Source organism: Maniola hyperantus, chromosome 2, assembly GCF_902806685.2.
Source record: "Maniola hyperantus chromosome 2, iAphHyp1.2, whole genome shotgun sequence".
Lineage (NCBI taxonomy): Eukaryota > Metazoa > Arthropoda > Insecta > Lepidoptera > Nymphalidae > Maniola > Maniola hyperantus.
In genome coordinates this window covers 13,575,639-13,594,805 of record NC_048537.1, presented here as the reverse complement: position 1 = coordinate 13,594,805, position 19,167 = coordinate 13,575,639, and the positions used below count along the sequence as shown (strand labels likewise).

At 38.6% G+C, this 19,167-nt stretch overlaps 1 protein-coding gene across 1 annotated transcript in view; it reads left to right on the top strand.

Annotated features, from left to right (window-relative positions):
• The window catches only part of dnt (tyrosine-protein kinase Dnt), a 60,576-nt gene extending 42,264 nt beyond the window's left edge, over window positions 1-18,312 (top strand). The window contains exons 2-6 of the mRNA XM_034980770.2: window positions 6,751-6,878; window positions 10,280-10,966; window positions 11,365-11,678; window positions 12,318-12,614; window positions 14,231-18,312. Coding sequence (XP_034836661.1) covers window positions 6,751-6,878; window positions 10,280-10,966; window positions 11,365-11,678; window positions 12,318-12,614; window positions 14,231-14,342 — 1,538 coding nt within the window. The 3' untranslated portion in view covers window positions 14,343-18,312. The remainder of the gene's footprint in view (window positions 1-6,750; window positions 6,879-10,279; window positions 10,967-11,364; window positions 11,679-12,317; window positions 12,615-14,230) is intronic.
• The last annotated feature ends 855 nt before the right edge of the window (window positions 18,313-19,167 follow it).

Below are 19,167 nucleotides of genomic sequence, written 5' to 3'. Positions count from 1 at the left end.
CCTGACAGTTCTCCTCAATATTCTCAAAGGTGTGTAAAGTCTGCCAATCCGCACTTGGCCAAAACCCTTCTCACTCTAAGTCTCTAAGAGGAGACCCGTGCTCTGTAGTGAGCCGACGATGGGTCGATGATGATGATGATGATTGCCTCATCAAATCGTAGATGACTCCCGAAACTCGTTATTAGGGGATTCTCGGTGGCCATTAAAATTTCTGAGATGATTTGGATTTAGATTTCAAAGAAGCAGTTTATTATCAAGTTCGAGTTGCCCATTCCTTTTCCAGCGACATCTGATAATGATTTTATCGCGACTCTCTCAGCCGGTTACATAATTATGTATAACTCGGGTTTGTTTACTAATTTCAAGCTTTTATTAACTTGTTTATATTACATATTCTAAGAACCTGTCTCTCTACTGGTGATTTTTGTAATCGAGAAGATTAGATGAATAAAGAAAGCTTGTTAAAATGGTGAAATTCGAACTTTTAAGATAATGGTCACCTCGGGCAAATAAGTGTATGGCATAAAATCAGTTCTATTTCAATGTGTCTGTGTGAGTTTCTTTCTACCACCATAATTTCTATATGCCTGAACAGATTTCGATGTGCATGCGCTATCGTTAAAATCCTTGCATCATCCCGAGCGACAATCAATAAAAATCAATGTGTCATAGCAGTCGTGTTTTATTTTTTTAATTATTACTTGTTACATCTTTTAAATACATAATAGGACCATGTACTTATTATAATCAGGGATCTAAAGCTCACCGGCCGGTACAAAGGCGTGAAACCAATTAGTTAAAACGCCGCAGCCTGAACACGGGTCGGTCGTTTTGCATACTAACTACCGCTGCGGTAATAATGTAACACCTAACACCAGTGGACGCCTAATCGCCCTTATCGTGTTCAGAATAAACAAATAACTATTAATGGTGTTAAATTTATAAATTGCCCGGCTTCATTTGCATGTGCTGAGACGTTGCAGCTAGGGTTGTCACCTGTTCGAAATAATCACTTTTAAATATTTTTTTATTCAGCTTCAACAAATAGAGAAAATTAGAATCTTTCTTAATTTATTTACACTTTTACTCAAAATCCTGAAATTTGGAATCCTGAATAAGATATTATATTTATGTATTATATATATATTATATGTCTATATTTTTTGAGAAATTTATTCTCATGATAAAAATATTTAAACCTTACCTTACTATCACCTCATTACTTACTTATTATTATTTACTTATTACTACTTTGAAAAATGAAAATACATTCAGGTATCTTCATTATACCTTTGAAAAGGAAGAACATACAACAAACAAAATTGAATTTAGAGTTTATTATTAACTAGCTGCCCCGGTGAACTTGGTTCCACCTAACAGTCAATTTAAATTTTCCTATACGTAAGAACCATCCTCGTACTTCAAGGAATATTATAAAAAAGAATTAGCGAAATCGGTTCAGCGGTTCTCGAGATTTGCGATGAGCAACATATATTTTAGTGATTCATTTTTATATTATAGATTTTAAGCAATTCTTCTAGATTTACGTCAATCATGAATTAACGCTTCATGAACGCTGATTAGCTTATTGAGATTAGATGAAAAATAAAGCCTTTAGCTCACAAATACACTACATTTTCCTTGCTTAAAAATTATAACTAGATTGCAAAATAATAATATTATACTGTCAAAATCTGTGCATTGGCAACCCTTGAGTATATTCTACAAACTTGTTTAGAGAGGACACCCATAAGTTATTGCTATAATGTTAATAATTCGCCATAACCAGAAGACGATACTGAACCGGTAACGAGCAAACCAGTCGCAGTGTACCTAATATAGTAAATAAATTAACTACTAAGTAGGTCCTATACAGTTATCTTATAAAAGGAAATTTTCCAAATAGGTAGGTACTTTCATCTTGTACTTATTTATTTTGAAAAAGTCTTGGTGATAAAACAATACTTAATATTTGACTAGAATAATAATAATTATTGTTGATGATTCTTAGGTACTTTCGACTTTTCAGTCTTGGTTCTGTTTTGACTACAGTCAAGAACAAGTCAGGACCGAAGAATCTGGTGGACTTGAGCCGTCCGCGTCTATTTGATAAAACTTACACTCAGCTTTATAGGTTTTGACATACGGTTGAAATTACTGAAAACAAAACACGCAGGATGCTCATCATGGTCGGCGTCGCACCGTACGCCACCACCGCTCATTTTCCAAATTCATTTTTAAAGCTTAGTTTGAATTGTTATAAAAAGGTGCTATAAATGAAACCGTCTATTCCACTCCGCGAGTTGCGTTACCTGTCGCAATAAAAAATCTAGAGAGAGAATAGTGATCGTTGGACTTTCGTTTACGGCTAGAGACTGCCAGCGGCTTCGCTCGGTGAAAATATAAATCCTTTTTTATTCCATAACCCTTGGGAATTTCATGAAACCCGGCCTTATTCCCTGTCTTCATCATAAAGGAAGGCTGCAAAATTTCAACTTTCTAGGTCAAAGGCATTGGCTTGAACATTGATGAGTCATTCAGTGAGGCAGGACTTGTCTTTTTATATCATGTTTTGAAATTGATGAGGTGACACTTTACTTTGACTACATGCACTTGTTATGAAAAAGATTTTTTTTAGGGTTCCGTACCTCAAAAAGAAAAAGGGAACCCTTATAGGATCACTTTGTTGTCTGTCTGTCTGGCGGTCTGTCAATAAACCTACAGGGCACTTCTCGTTGACTTAGAATCATGATATTTGGCGGGTAGGTAGGTCTTAACAGGCATAAGGGGAAAAATCTGAAAACGGTGAATTTAGGGTTATATCACACAAAAAAAAATTGTGGTCATGAACTAATAATTAGTATTTTCAACTTTCGAAGTGAGTGACTATATCAAGTGGGGTCTCATATGAAAGGTCTTCACCTGTACATTCTAAAACAGATTTTTATTTATTTTTATGCGTCATAGTTTTTGAATTATCGTGCAAAATGTCGAAAAAATCCGACTGTAGTACGGAACCCTCACTGCGCGAGCCTGACTCGCACTTGGCCGGTTTTTTTTTACTTACCTATAATGAGCAGACGCATCAGTGCGGGCACGTAACGCAAAAACGCAGTAGGTAGCTGGTATGTATAAAGTTTTAATGATGTAACTTGATAGGATCATAACGAGGTTCGCTCGTAATACGACTTCAGTGGCTTCACAGAAACACTGTCGTATCTGATTATGTTTTGGGTCCACGTTCTCATCTGTGACAGGTACAATCATTTGAGGATTCTGTGAACTTGCGGAGATAAACGTAGACCGTCTGCTGTTTGCACAAGACACAGGTATTACTATAGTAGTATATTGTGCTTTGCTAATATAAAGCAGGTCCCTCTACATGTTCTGTGATTTATATTACATTTTCTGATTAAAAAAATTATAAAAGGAGAAACGGACTCATTGACTTAAAAAAATACCTATTATTAACTTTCAACTGAAACTACTGATCTAGAAACATGAGATTTTGCGTGTTCACGTCCACAAAGTCGCGAGAAAAATTTAGTTGCTTTAAATCTAAGGGGACAGTTTTGCATTTTAGGACGTCTCTTTGTAAGTTCATGAATTTTAATTGTATGTCGTTTTTGACCATAACTTGTTAGCTTTTCGATATTGGGGCTGATTCTCTTGTACACAATCTCTAAACTAAACTAAATTAACAGGTCTAAATCTAGTGCTATCCTTTTCCACAAGTAACATTATGAAAGGGATAGCAATAGATTTAGACGTGTCATTTTAGTTTAATTTAAGAGATTGTGTACAACGGAACTAGCCACAATTGTTAGCTTAAAAATTAACAATAGTGCCTCGAACACAAGATTTGTTATTAATTATATTTAACTGAGTAGAATCTAGATAATTACATCGGAATACTTACTATGATTATGATATCATAGGTAATTATTAATTATCTGTGAAAATTATTTTTATCCTATCTGTTATTATGATACGATAATACAATATTTTATATTTTGAGTTATGCTTATGATAATAATGTACTCAGGTAGAAGTAATAAGTTATAACATAAGTCGTAATCATAACACAACGTTACTTACCTACATTGTTTCTTAAACAAATTTCAATGATAAAATGTTTCAGAAGCTATGTAATGTAAATATTTGTATGTTTTAGAGATAAATCGTTTGTTGCTTAGTTCGAAGCCGCAGGCCGATTACCATATCTTTATATGTACTCAAACCATAGATTAGAGGTAGAAACAGACGGTAAACGGGCAAAAATGAACATGTTCAACTTGCAATGCAATAAATAAAAGTTGATCCTCTCCAGCTGACTCCAGGCTGCCACGCTGCCGTCCTTTTTCTTAAAAGCTGTTAACTGGAAAAATTCATAATTATTAAGCTATATCGCCAAAAACGTGAGAATTTTTAAAAACTGATTAAAAAAAAGTTTGTTGAGGACCACACTAACAAAAACCCTTAGTCCTACGTAGCATTTTTTAAAACATCAGTTTTTGACAATTCTCACGATGTTTGCCGATATCTCAAAAGTACTTCTTCTTCTTCTCAATCGTTCACTCTTGACAGAGTGGTCGTGGCTATGAATTCTTCACTGCTGCTCGTGCGATCTCCCTCCAGCGACTTCTATTGGTGGCATTATGTGCACACACGGAGACAGGTGTGCTTGTTGCAGGATTAAGTCCGTCCACCTAGTTGGGGAACGCCCACGCGGACGTGTGCCCTCCACTCGACCTTGTACCACGAGGTTGTTCAACGGTACCACTCTTCCTTGTAATGTGCCCAAAGAACTTGAGGATTCGCAATTGTACAAGTGACGAAAGCCTCTGATTTATTTTTAGTTCTTTGAGGATGGAGACGTTTTATTCTTAAGAGGCGTCTCCAGCACACATTTCCAGAGCGTCAATCTTAACTGACAGTTAATCATCAAAAGTACTTAACTGACAGTTAATCGTTTTTTAGAAAAAGGACGGCAGTACTCAGCACGTCTCTACTAAGAGCTGCTATAAACTGCGTCAAAGTTGTTGCGAGAGTTCCCTCTTTCTTTTTCCTTTAGTCTGTGACTTGAGGTTGAATTAAAGAAGTTTTTTGGTTCCCATGATTTGTGGACAGGTGGCGCGGCAGTCGGCCCCTTTGTGCTTTGATCTCGCCGCCATAGAACGCGTGCGATCCGATCTTTTTGTCGGATATTTCATGTTATTGATGCGTATTGGTTTAATGCCAGTTGTACTTCAATAGATTTGGTTTCGTCTTACTTCGGATCCGCTTTTTGGGTCTGTGCTTTAATTTTTTGCACATTTTAAATAGTAGAAGTATAGGTAGGTATAATAAGGGTTTTCCTGTCCTTTATCAGAACTTATTACGAATATGAAATCAAAACTGAACAAGTTTATATATTTTTTCTTCCTTAAATTTTTTAAAATGGACGGTTACAATACTTATTTTAACTAACTTATGCTCGCGACTTCGTCCGCGTGGACTACACAAATTTCAAACCCCTTTTTCACCCCTTTAGGGGTTGAATTTTCAAAACTCCTTTCTTAGCGGATGCCTACGTCATAACAGCTATCCGCATGCCAAATTTCAGCTCGATCCGTCCAGTAGTTTGAGCTGTGCGTTGATAGATCAGTCAGTCAGTCAGTCACCTTTTCCTTTTATATATTTAGAAGAAGAAGATAACCAACATGAATTCTTTGCTCGTAATTTTTTTCCTTCGCAAGCAAATAATTACGGATTAATATTCAGTTGAGGTTCAATTTGGAAAGATGATAGTTTACCCGCCGCCGTTGGCACCCGGAGGTGTTTCATCCTTGCTTGCTTTCTTGATGCTTGAAAAAATAGGAACTACCCGTAATCAACAACTACTAGCTTAATCTACCTATACTGTCAAGCCCGTTATCCTACCATAGAACTTAGAAAGAGCTCTACAATCTTGTTCCTTCTTCACCGTTCTACCACAGAACAGTTGACAAATCGTGACCGTTGGCATCCTTATGAAGTTGACATCCAAGAGTGACATCTTCTTGCAATGTGGCAAGCGCGCTCTAACTTAGACCTCATAACTTTCCTTAAGCATGATCGTCGTCAAGCGTAAGCCTATCCTGCAATAAGTCAATAAGTTGTAGTAAAACTCTATTCTGGCAAGTTGATTACTTAATTAAATAACTTGTTTGGCACGTGGCGATGGCAAGAGACCTGATGGTATGACGCTCGTACCGTGGAAGATGGGCAGGTCGCTTATTTGGGATGCAACTTGTGTAGACACTTTAGCTGCATCCCACATTCAGGCGACCTCCTCTATGGCGGGTGCAGCGGCCATCAGCGCCGAACAGGCCAAAAGGCGCAAATATGAAAACCTCGATGGGAGCTTCGTATTCGTGCCTTTTGGTGTGGAGACCTTGGGGCCGTGGGGCCCGGGGGCTCGAGCTCTTTTTGAAGAAATTGCGAAAAGAGTTATCGAGTCAACCGGGGACCCGAGAGCTGGCAGCTACCTTGGCCAAAGAATTAGTTTGGCCATCCAAAGGGGTAATGCTGCCAGCATCTTGGGTACAATGCCTCGCTGCGGTGGTCTCGATGAGGTTTTAGATTTAATTTAATTTATTTTAGTTTTAATTTAATATTGTTTTCTTTTTGTTTAGATTTAAGTTTATTAATAGTTTATTTGTTTCCATCTTCTCTTAAAATAAATAGATCATTTATATTCCCTATTAAATAATCTTTCTTTGTCATCAGGTCTAACAGCGGAACTGTTCTACGTGCGAGACGGCCAAATCAACGCCTATGCCTTGAACTTCGTGGTGCCCGTGCCCGCGACCATAGGAGAGCTTCACTTCACCTGGCAGAGCCTTACGAGGAGACCTGTAAGTCATACCGATTACCTATTACTTATTAGGACCAAGGTAATCATTTTTGTAAGTACTTATGTCAACCTATCAAGAGGTTCAGAAGTAGATCTTTCAATTTGAGAATCTATGTACAATTTCAAAATTGGTACTGTCAGGTCTGATTGCAAGCCTCAACTGCGGGCTAGTTAGTTTTCCATCGTACGTACTACGTAGGTACTATCCATACTGATAATATCATAAATGCGAAAGTGTGTCTGCTGCTAGATTTTCATAGTCTACCGTTTGACCGATTTTGAAGAAATGTTCAGAGATAGCTTGCATCCTGGGTAAGAAGGACATAGGCTGCTTTTTGTCCCGGAAAATCAATGAGTTCCCATTAGTTCCCTCGGAATTCATAAAATCCCTAAATCTACCTCGGCGAAGTTACCAGCACTATCTATTTGGTACAGAGATAGCTTGCATCCCAGAAACGAATACATAGGGTACTTTTATCCCGGTAAATCATAGAGAGCCACGGGATTATAAAAATCGAAACTTACGCGGATCGAGTTGAGGGCATCCTCTAGTTATAAATAAGGTTATTCTGAATTCTTTGGCACCGAAAAATCGTGGGTAGGGCAAGCAATTTTGGTGCGGCTCGCAGTCTCATGTTCGCCGCGTCGCAAACAGAGGCCCTTTGAAAAAAAGACCCCGCACATACAGATTTGAAACTAGAGCAACTAATTATCGTACCTACTTATATATAACGGATCACGATCAGTCACGATAGTTTAAACGCTAAAATACTACCTAATTAATATTTAGTTTCTGATGATGAAGGGTATCATATCATAGTGTCAAACAGTGCAAAACTTTGACAGCAAACAGCCAGGATCTATTAACTCCAAACAATGGCTTATATTTTATTCGTTAATGGTTAACAATGAGCCAACGGCTAGAATTCCTAATCTATTCAAATAAGACAATCGTTTAAGAATAATGTTGCTACGAAAATAGCAACAGTGCTGGCGCCATTTCTAAACAATAGATTTGGTGACAATAAATTAACGTGTCACGTAGAGTTACCATGAGATTGGATTTTTCGGGATTGGTCCTGTTGAGCGGAGTCATTAAGTTAGACTGTCTGATACGCGACACGCGACGGCGACACACGACACCGAGTGTCGTGATATTGTATGCTGTGTCGCGCTTCGCGGTCGCTCATTGCAAATGCTAACCGCGTGCATTTCTTGTTTATTATTGTAGTTGTTAGACGGCGATTATAAACGCAAACGCATTTTGTTTGATACTATTTATTAATTACTTGATGATGCCTGCGATTTCGTCCGCGTGGATTTAGGTTTTAAAAAATCCCGTGGAAACTCATTGGTTTTCCGGAATAAAAGCCGGATGCAAGCTACCTACCTATTTAACCACCAATACCACCAAATTTTTCAGAGGTTAAACTAATGGGCCGTAAAAGGGTAAATAGACCACACTTTCGCATTTAAAATAGTAGGTAACTAAAGAAGGAAGTAAGGATAGTATAGATTTATGTAAAAAAGTAAGATAATAATATCAAGGCGGGGCATTAGCTAGTATAGTAACATATATTACCTACATATAGACCTCTCGTCAATATACGATGATGATGTCTTTATTATCCCCTGTAAACTCGTTCAAGGTTTTAACGAGTTTTTTCGTAGAGAACTACAGGAACTCGGTGTCATTACGTCGAGGAAAGTTGGTATTTCCAGCTCGGACGCAGGCGTGTTTGTCGCTAACAGCTATTGTTATGGAAATAGCTCTTATTTGAATATATACTGCTCGTTGTTTAGTTCCGATAAGACTATCTTGTTCGGTGTTGTACTGACAGAACCTCTAATCTTTGTTATTTGAGTTTAAAGTTTAAACAAATCTCAAAGGTCCTATTGTAGCTTGTGAGGTAAACTAACGTGTTATTTGTCATTTTATTATGGACGGGCAAACGTGTTCATTAGAAAACTTCATACTTTGGTAGATTAACGCAACTCTGGCTACAAGTTTCCTAACTTGAAAACTTACTTATATTAGTGCCCTCCTACCTAGCAGTGTATGAGTATCTCTGTATATTTACATATTACATTTTATGTATTATGGAGGACAGAAAAACACGAGTTTTTGAGAATGGCGAGTGAACTTGTGATTTTATTTCAAAAATTAGTTTACAATGATATGAGTTATGTTATGTCAAGTCTTAGTAGGTACGCCTATTATGCAAATCCTGCATATGCGGATCCCGAGACAGACAGAAGTTATTATCATGAATTGTTAACCAAATTTTATGTGCATTTAAATCCTCTTATCCCTCAATCGGAAACCTTGTACCCTCAGCACCCAGTACCCCTCAAAAAGACAATCGAATAATTTCGTTCGTGTTTTCAAGAACAAATACAAAGTTATTCGAAAAAATTGGCATCCAAACCAAACAAATTTTCATAAAATGTATAACTCGATAAGGTAGCTTCCAAGTTAAAAAAGAAAGAGGTTAGGATATCTGATGCTGTAGCCCTCGGCGCTATCTTCTTGGTAAGCCGCGGAGTATCAACCGATCTAAGATGATAATTGTATTCGGTTGGTTCTTTGTAGTCCGTCGGCGCCTTTGACTAGTGGGCAAATATTTAGAAAACGGTTACTCGCCGCGATGAACGATCGCACCATTGTCTGTACTCGCCGAGAGCGGACTCCCGACTCCGAGTGATAATATTTAATTAGAGACCACGCTGTCGCACCTCCGTTTACGAGGCTTCGCATGCCTGATGAAGGCAAAGGGCCCGCGGCGGAACTGTTTGCCTGTTTGTTTTACCGTTCATATGCCGCGCGATGATTAGTCAGATTGTAACGAGGGTGTTGAGCATCATATTTATGAAGCTCGTTACCTTTGAATTGGTGCTCGTTTTTATGATTACAGACTTTCGCATTAATTATGTTTACATTCGAGTCATGCGATCCGTGAGCACGACTCTACTATTAAGGGTGTACGATGTTTTCTTTTTAATTCATTCGTCAGCTTATGTGGTACCTGAAATTTAAAACCGACACTTGTTTAAAATTGCTGTAGACCTTATAAGAACGTGGTCCATGATCATGCGGTGGGTCACAGACATTTGATCCGCTTGACATGGCTTCGGGTCGCCTGTTCGTTTAGGATCGCCCGTGAGCCGTCCGTCAATCGTAATGATACAGTTACCTCATGATTCGTGATATGGTAGAGCCGTTAGGTATGCACGAATGTTTATTCCAACTTTTTAAGGTGAAGATGTCATTGAAACTTTCGAATATATAGTACCGATTTAGGTAAATTAGCTTTTTATAGAGCTATGTAGTGTTATTTACTTAAGTCATAAATTGATGTTTGAAATCTTAAAGATATCTTAAAGAGTTAATTTTTGTTACAGTTACCCTACACCTTACACGTGGATGTGGTATCACACAAAGAGGCATTACACACACCGACATTCAATATATCGAGCGAGGGCTTCGTGCCTACCGAGCCGCAAACATGGCGAGTGGATTTGCCTTGTACGCGCACAGTTGCAGAGGAAGTCGGCGTCACCATTACCCTTAACGTGTCGACCGGTTCCTCGTCTACCGTTTTACGTTTCCGGCGAAGGAAAATTTGCCTTGTAGAGGCACCTCGACCAGCGGTTAGAGTGGATAATGTTCCCCATTCGGCAACGTCAGCGGATATCTTCTATGCCGGGGCTGGATGTGCTGGCGGAGCGCTGTTGATAGCTGCCGTTGCTGCAGTCGCTTGTAGAGCACGAGCCAGAAAACTCCGGAGAACACGAAGCGACGAGCAAGACGCCCATGCATTCCTACCCGATTCCTCGTGTAAATCTGCCGCAAGTTACACCAGCTACCGCCGACCCAACTCCGTACCGGCCGCAGCAGCTGAGGAGAGGGCTAGAGATCTGCAACAGAGGATAGCGGAGCTGACAATACAGAGATGTAGAGTACGACTGCGATCAGTTGCAATGGAAGGTACTTTCGGCAGAGTTTACAGAGGAACGTATGCAGATGAGGATGGCAGAGAACAAGAAGTTTTGGTGAAGACTGTTGCGGAACACGCGTCTCAAGTTCAGGTAACTTTAGAGTGTTGAAGAACATTATCGTTTATATTTGTGTGATAGCTCGAGATGCTAACTGACCCTTTTTAGAATTCCGTACCCAAAGGATAAAAACGGAGCCCTATTAATGTGACTCTGTTGTCTGTCTGTCCATCTGTCTGTCTGTCTGTCCACGTGTCACAGGTCTCTAGCTCGTCGACGAAATGAATTACAAACCTAAAACTGTGGCACTTGGTGTCAAATGAATTTCTAATTCAATATTCGGTTTTGGGTCAACGCCCAAAACAATTAGAAATTCATTTCAATTTTATTTCATACCTGAAAAAGGAGTCGGATTTTTTTGCTTACCCTAGCATATGGGGTCTAGAGCTCATTGAGTACAGTACGAATATATTTTTATTTTATTGGTACAGGTATCGCTTCTCCTTCAAGAAGGCTGCATGCTTTACGGACTTCACCACGAGCGTGTCTTGTCTGTACTCGGCGTTAGCATCGAAGACCAGACAGCCCCATTCATACTCTACCCGTGGAGCGCTACTTGGAGAAATTTGAAACAGTTCCTCCTGGCCTGTCGAGGAGTGAACTTGGGAGTGGCGGCCGGTGGTCCGCCTCCGCCGCCCCTGACCACCCAGCATGTAGTGCGAATGGCATTACACGCCTTAGATGGCTTGGCGTATTTACACTCTCAGCACGTACTGCACAAGGATATCGCTGCGAGAAATTGCATGTAAGTACTCGTAGTCGTATGGACATGATATAGAAAAGTGGTTATTAATTTATTCTGTAAAGTGTAAACCTTCTTGAGGATATTGTCGTGCTTTTTAAACTAGGACGCGCAACGTATACAAATGCCTGTTGGCAAAAAGTTGTTTTAAGCTAAAGCTAGAATGGGAGTCACAAAGTCATACCCCTTGCAGGTTAGCCTTAGCCCGCTTCCATCTTAGACTGCATCCACCAGGTGAGATTGCAGTAAACGGCTAACTTGTATCTGAATAAATAAATAAAACTTACAGAAATGATAGAACTAGATTTAAAATGTTCAACGTATTCAGCTGAGGATTATAAGGTTCCGAGTTCGAATCCAGGAGCGGCCAAAAAAGTTATTGGGTTTTTGTCTCAAGAAATTCTCTGTAACAGCCCAGAGTTCAGCATTTGGCGGTGTTACACCCTTATCCCACTCCGGTCGTGTCAGATTGCCGTCCCATCAATCTATGAGGGGTTAGGGAATAGAAGTGCACATTACTTACGCACTGTAATCCTTTCGTTCGTAATTAGTTGTCTGCTTTGAGATTGGGCTGCTGTGTTCAAAAATTTGTCAGAAGAACATACTATTATCTGTTCTATAAGGAATGCTTTCTTTTAACAGAGTGGACGAAAACCTTCGAGTAATGATCGCTGACAACGCGTTATCCCGAGATCTCTTCCCTGGGGATTACCATTGTTTAGGCGACAATGAGAACAGGCCAATCAAATGGCTGGCCTTAGAAGCGTTGTCAAAGAAGCAGTTCAGTCCATCAGCTGATGTGTGGGCGTTGGGTGTACTGCTGTGGGAGTTGACGACGTTGGCTCATCAGCCGTACGCCGAGGTGGACCCGTTCGAGATCGGCGCGTACTTGAGGGACGGATACAGGTTGCAGCAGCCGGCGAACTGTCCTGATGAATTGTAAGTATTATGTTGACAATGTATAAATCATACAATTTTACCTTGTTTAATATTTGTCATAGGGCCGGGATATAATATCTCCCCGGCGCAGCGTCATCTTAGTCGTAAGGGCCTTTGTGCACTCATCCGTACTCGGTTCGTATTCGTGATTCTTCGAAGTGGCCGTCATACAGATACGTACTCATTCGATTCGTATTTTTACGGAATCCGTAATTTCACGGATGAGTGCACAAACGCTCAACATGGTGTGGCAAAATACAGAAGCATTACTCGACGAAATAGACGCGTGCTAAGTGATTTGCCTCCTCGTTTATAATTCGAACCGCTAGGACATTGAACAATCTTCCGACATCAGTTTCCCCCTCTACTTTTAATATAGGTACCTTCAAGTCAAGAGTGAATAGGCATCTTCTAGGCAAGCGCGCTCTATCTTAGGCTGCATCAACACTTGCCAGCAGGTCTGAATATGCAGCTAAGCGCTAGTCTATAAAATAAAAAGATATGAATCGCACTTACATGTGGTAGTGGTGCATGATACGTGGTACTGTTTTGTCGTAGGATGCCTTTGCATTTCGCTGCATCACGCGATGCGGCGACGATGCCGCACCGCGAAGTGTCTTGGCCCTAATATGAAAGTTGGCACTTAGTAGTCGTTGATTTCCTATGTGGTACTTTCAGAGGTCATAATATTATAATATTATCAGTATAATAACAGAACAGGCATCAGCAAGAACACTTCAATAGAGAGCGCATTCTTCGAATAGTTTATCTTTTCTTACCTTACTATAATATATTACTCTGAAACGTTTTGTTTGATGAGAAACACGTTATTCGGTCTATTCCATATGCCTTATATGGAACTTGCTCAAGTCGATTGACTTGCAAATCATATTCAGAAACTCTTGAGATATTCAGGTTGCTCGTGGTTAGAGGCGAAATTCACCAGATATCATGCTGAGATACTTTGACTTTTTTAATTTGAGAGCGTATTTAGACTTTACGCAGATTTTACTTAAAGTTAAAATAGGCAAATGGGCAGAATTATGGCCGAGACATAAATCTGTCTTGTTTTAATAATAAAATCGTCTGCATAAATTTGTTTCGTATGGTAAGCGGAATCGTCTTGCCCTCTTGGCGGACACTTTAATTCCTTACATACAAGCGTTATACAGTTTTTTATAGCACGTCGCCCAAGTATTCGTCTTAAATACGATATAATATATACATTCCCTTCTTGTTCCTTAGGGAATTGTAGTCATTTTAGTGACTAGTCTTATAAAAATGTATTTTATATTGGACCCTTTCCGGAGGCGCAAATAGCATAATATAAAAATAATTTCATATTTGTGCCTTATGGGGTAGAAACCATATGTTTATGGGGCAAAGACGCTAGTTCCTCTTGTTAAAGACCTGTCATCCCGATTCACAAAGTCTACGAAGTGTACGAAGGGCTGGCCCTCTAGTGGACTTCGTAGTTACCTCGGTCAGCATATTAGTCTAGTCTGTGATATTAGTCTGCTTTATTCAACGAGGTAACGCAACCAACGGTCTGGGCATCTTGCCTCGTTTCAGTGATCTGGATGATATTTTATATTTATATTTTTCATTTTTCCCAGGTTCGCAGTAATGGCATACTGTTGGGCAATGTCGCCCGATGACCGGCCGACGTTGCCCCAACTCCAGATCTTCCTACGAGACTTCCACACGCAACTAACGCGGTTCGTCTAAGACATTCCTATTAAGACAATCCAAAGACGACAATAAAACGTAGTTAATTAGTGAAATAGTGAAACAACGTGAACTCCAGTGAACGTTACAGAGGCCTTATGACGTGCACAAAGTTACCTTAAACATGCCACAGGTTAACGACAAGTTTGAGCCAACGTTTGTCCAAGCTTCGAGAAGGTTTTGATGAACCTGAAATTCATTTCTCGTGCTATAGGTACTGCAGGTATAATGCTTGACTGAAACGGGTCGTGGGGTAGGGTGCAGGGTGGCAGTGACATTTCCTTGATTTTTACGTCAATTGTCACACTTCCGCAATAGGGTGGGTCACAAGCCAAAATAATACGTTGAAGCCTAAATTTAGTACTTCAACTAAATAGACCAGGTGCAAGGACAGCTACTGCTGTCTTATATAACTCTTGACTGATTCAGACTGCTATGCCAGTGTATGATCTCGACAGCGCTCGAGCAGTCGCCACCGCTCTGAACGATCGTGCATTTGTCAACTCTTGGAGCGGTCCGTATACTTTGTTCAATGGTCAACTTTTTGAGATCTGTTCTTATAATTTAGTAAGGCCGCGATTACACCTGTAAGTTTTACTCACGTAAGTAGCTTACGTAATTAAATGACAACAAATTTACTAAGGTAAATGTGTCACTTATAAGAGTGTTTACGTTGTAAGCTAAGGTGCAAGCTACTTACGTTAGTAAAACTTACAGGTGTAATTGCGGCCTAAGAAGTGTCCCTGCCTCACAAAATGCATTTTGCGCGTATTAAATGTACGAATTCACTTTGACACTAAAATCACACATCTTTATAGAGAATCAGATTTGGGCAAACGTTTGCGCAGATAATATGTCGTTAAGTGTGTGGCTTCCATTAGTGACATTCTAGTGACGAGAATTTACAGTGAACGGTTTTCGAACGAGTATTATAATGAGGCGGCGTTTATTAAGAGACTGATTTTAATAAAAGTGTTTATTGAATTGTAAATTATAGGTGTTTATAGGTCGTCGCATATTTTGTTTCTGTTTTGTCAAGGTTTCACAAATTCTAAACATATCTTTGGTGTAGCATTACCATGACAGTTTTGAACTGCAAGACAAATCCTAATTCCTAGCATGATCATTTGATCATAATATAATTACACTGAAAATGTGAGTTTCGGTAGAATGTGTTTTCTCATAAGATTATAGACTAAATTGTAAACATTCCACAGCATCTCACGTCATGTCTCACCTATTGAGTCTCATGAAATCCTATAATATTTTCGATGAATGCTACAGACATCCGATGCGACGTGTTTTTGGGTTGACTGTTTGCCAGGTGGTTACCGGCAATATTACGGTTTGATTTGAGTCGATATGTATTGTGCATACATTTTGAAACAAGGTCGCAATATTTGCTCTATGTGTCAATAATTGTCATGTCAAAAGTGCGATTTTAGTCCTTAATCTAAGGGTAAATCGTACTTTTGACATGACAATTGACACAGAGCAAATATTGTGAGTTTATTCTCAAAATTTATGCATTACTAGATGATGCCCGCGACTTCGTCCGCGTGGATTTAGGTTTTTTGAAATCCCGTGGGAACTCTTTATTTTTCCGGGATGAAAAGTAACTAACTCTGTACAAAATTTCATCAAAATCGGTTGAACGGTTGGGCCGTGAAAAGCTAGCAGACAGACAGACAGACACACTTTCGCATTTATAATATATGGATACACGGTTGGGCGTATGTTATAGGTTGTGTACATTTACCGGTCTATTATTATTATTTTGAACCATCTCTTTGAAATAAAGTTTTGACACAATAAAATCAATAAAATCGTGACTTGTCCTGCATAAACGGAATTGTTGGTCATTTCACCAAAGCTTTCACAATATGCAATGTTTTCTGCCGCGGAAAAATAAATCTTTTTTACGATTTTACGATCTGTTTCGACGTCAGTGGTCGTTAGAAGTTTGGAAATCTTGCATAGTGTTTGGGCTTTACGATACTTGTATTCCTTCATTACTACACTAATAACAATGTATTGATATTATGCTGACGTGTTTTTCTCTAAGCCGATGAATTCGTCGCTGAGTTTAGCATAGACACTTAAATAAATGTACCTACCTATTTTCGTCGCTGCGTCAGCTTTGAAACAAGGCTGTTTTGGCATTTAGAGAATAGCACTACCTACTGAACATAAAATTCTAATTACCTGTTTACACGCGGCCGTTCATATATTAACTATGTAGTTATTACAATTTCTGCATTTTTAATACCGTGTATTTGGAGGAGTCGTTCAACTATATTTAGAAAAGGGCAGCTCATCTTTCTTAGTTACACGACAGGCGGTTAACGTTATATGATTATTGTTAAACTTTGACTGGCAATAAAAACAATACATATATTTTTAAATTATATTGCATAACTCAGGTTTTGTTATTAACCTTAGAAAATACCTTCAACCTTAATCATTAAGTTCATCTATGTAGTTTGTACATTCTTTTTTTGAGCAATAAAAAGTTTAAACCAAAATAAAATCATGGAAGTATGAATACTGATTGACTGACTTACTGACGGTCACAGTAACATGAATTCAACCGCCTATCATACAACTGAACCTAAATCTTTCTTCAGTATCGGGTGACAACACTACCTTTAAAATAACGTTGACCGATTCTTGTAAATACCCGCGTTCGTGTACAGTCGTCTGCGTTTAGACGCCTCGTGTGAATAAGGCATTATTCACCAAAAATACAAACAAATTATGCGTCGATTTAGGCAATAATGTAATTATTTGAAACCTCAGTACTGCCATATTAGTAATAAAAGAGTATATGTAAATATTGATAGAATTAAACCGTATCTGTAATACGTATATTGAATGTGCCTCAGATTTTATGAAAAATTTAGATGTTTATAAATCGTTCTTTTGATGTATTGAGTATTGACGTGTAATGTAATAAAGACTGGATTGGTATCAATTTGAAAATTGTGATCAAAAATCATGCACTTAAAATTGCATAGCTGGCGGACAAAACGGTGAAATTTCACGAAATAAAACTATACAGGACGAGCAATAACTGATTGAAATTTACTGAAACTGTAATTGTACCGTTATGATCGAAATCACGAACTTCGGATTCAGTTTTAGCATAGCTTTTGGCCGTCTTGTTTGGAAAATTCTTATTTTCGTGATCGTTCAGCTCGTTCAGATTTGTATTCAAAAACGAGCCAAAAACTTTCGGAATCCGGTTTAAAGAAAAAAGTATTTTGATGACAAGTGTTTTCGTCGTCGTTTTGTTTGTCAGCTTCCTCAGTTATGATTGTAAGTGGCCTTATTATTATGACGACATTTTTGCGCGTTTCCAGCGCTTTAGTTGCGTCTAACACGTCCCGTCTGATCGCGTCGCGTCAAAATGTCGTCTTGTGTTTAAAGGCTCTTACTTAAGTTTAGAATAAAAGATAGTTTAAACGTTGTTCAAAAGTTAAAGGCTTTGTCGATCCCGATTCGTATAAAAGTTACTAATATTAATTTTACAATCGTGATTTATATTGAGTTTAAATTGTGCCAAAATGTGATTATAAATTTTATTAAGTTAGTGCTAATCTTTAATCAAGAAATTAAAAAGTATTTTTTCCTATGGTTGTACCGAGTTCCATTTCAACTATCTTGGTTTTTTTTCTAGATTTTAATAAGTATTTAATATTTAGTTTTGAAATCAATGTACTAAGTGTGGATTTAATACATTAATTTCAAAAAATACTTTTTTATCTGTGTTGTCTCAATTCATAATGAATGTAAAAATAAAGATTACATAATTAATGATTATGTAAGTCGTGCATTTAGTGTGAAATGACCTTTAGTGTAACATTATTAATAGGTTTTTGTAAATTATTATTTGAGGCAGCTATTATAAGAAATGTAAATGTGTAAATAATATAAAGACGTCTCAATATACGAGTGAATAATATGGAAACAGATTTTTTAATTATTTTCCTCAAAAGTACATTATAATATTTTGTATTATTTATCTACTAGTTGCGGTGACTAGTTGATACCCGCGATTTATAGGAAAAAGAAATAGACTTATTAGTTAAATCCTATCAGTTTTGGTGGTCAGGTCTCCTGCAACATCAGAATTGAGGAGTTGGAAGGAGAAGGTAGAAAAACACAACTGCTCCTTTTTTGTAAGTCGGTTAAAAAGTAGCTTGTGCTACTTCTTGGTCAATTACTACTTGTCTGTGAATTTGAGCTGAGGTATAGTCCGCGACAGGCCGAGATGGCTATCGGGGAGAGAACGCCCCGCACAGCTTCCGCGCCCGCTCGGTGCGGGCGACGTGCGGGACGTCCTCCCACCTCATACCCCGATTGCCATCTGACCTGTCGCGGACTATAGTTATTTCGAAATTACAGAAATTATAGTCTTTAAAAAAATCACTTCTAAAATAAAAAGCCGGCGAGTTGAGCTGCGCAAGACTGTGGCGTGAGTATAGGTTGATAATGATGATGATAATGTTTTAGACTTACCTATGTGTCAAAACTGCTCAGTACAAAGTTGTAAGCAGTAGGCAGCAGTTACAATGGTTACCACACGCCTGAAACATTAAAAATTATAACCTTGCGCTGAAAATTTCGCTTCAAGTTTTGTATAGTGCGGTCGGCGTGATTACAACGAATGTTTAACGTACCTGACTCTAGTGCTTTGTATTTAGGTTAACGAGGCCAGAAGAGAAAAGGAAATGGTTGCGGTGCCACACAGGAAATACACAAGTTTGAAACATTTGTTGGGTTTTGCGACATTTTGGATAAAGTTTTCTGTATGTGAAAATTC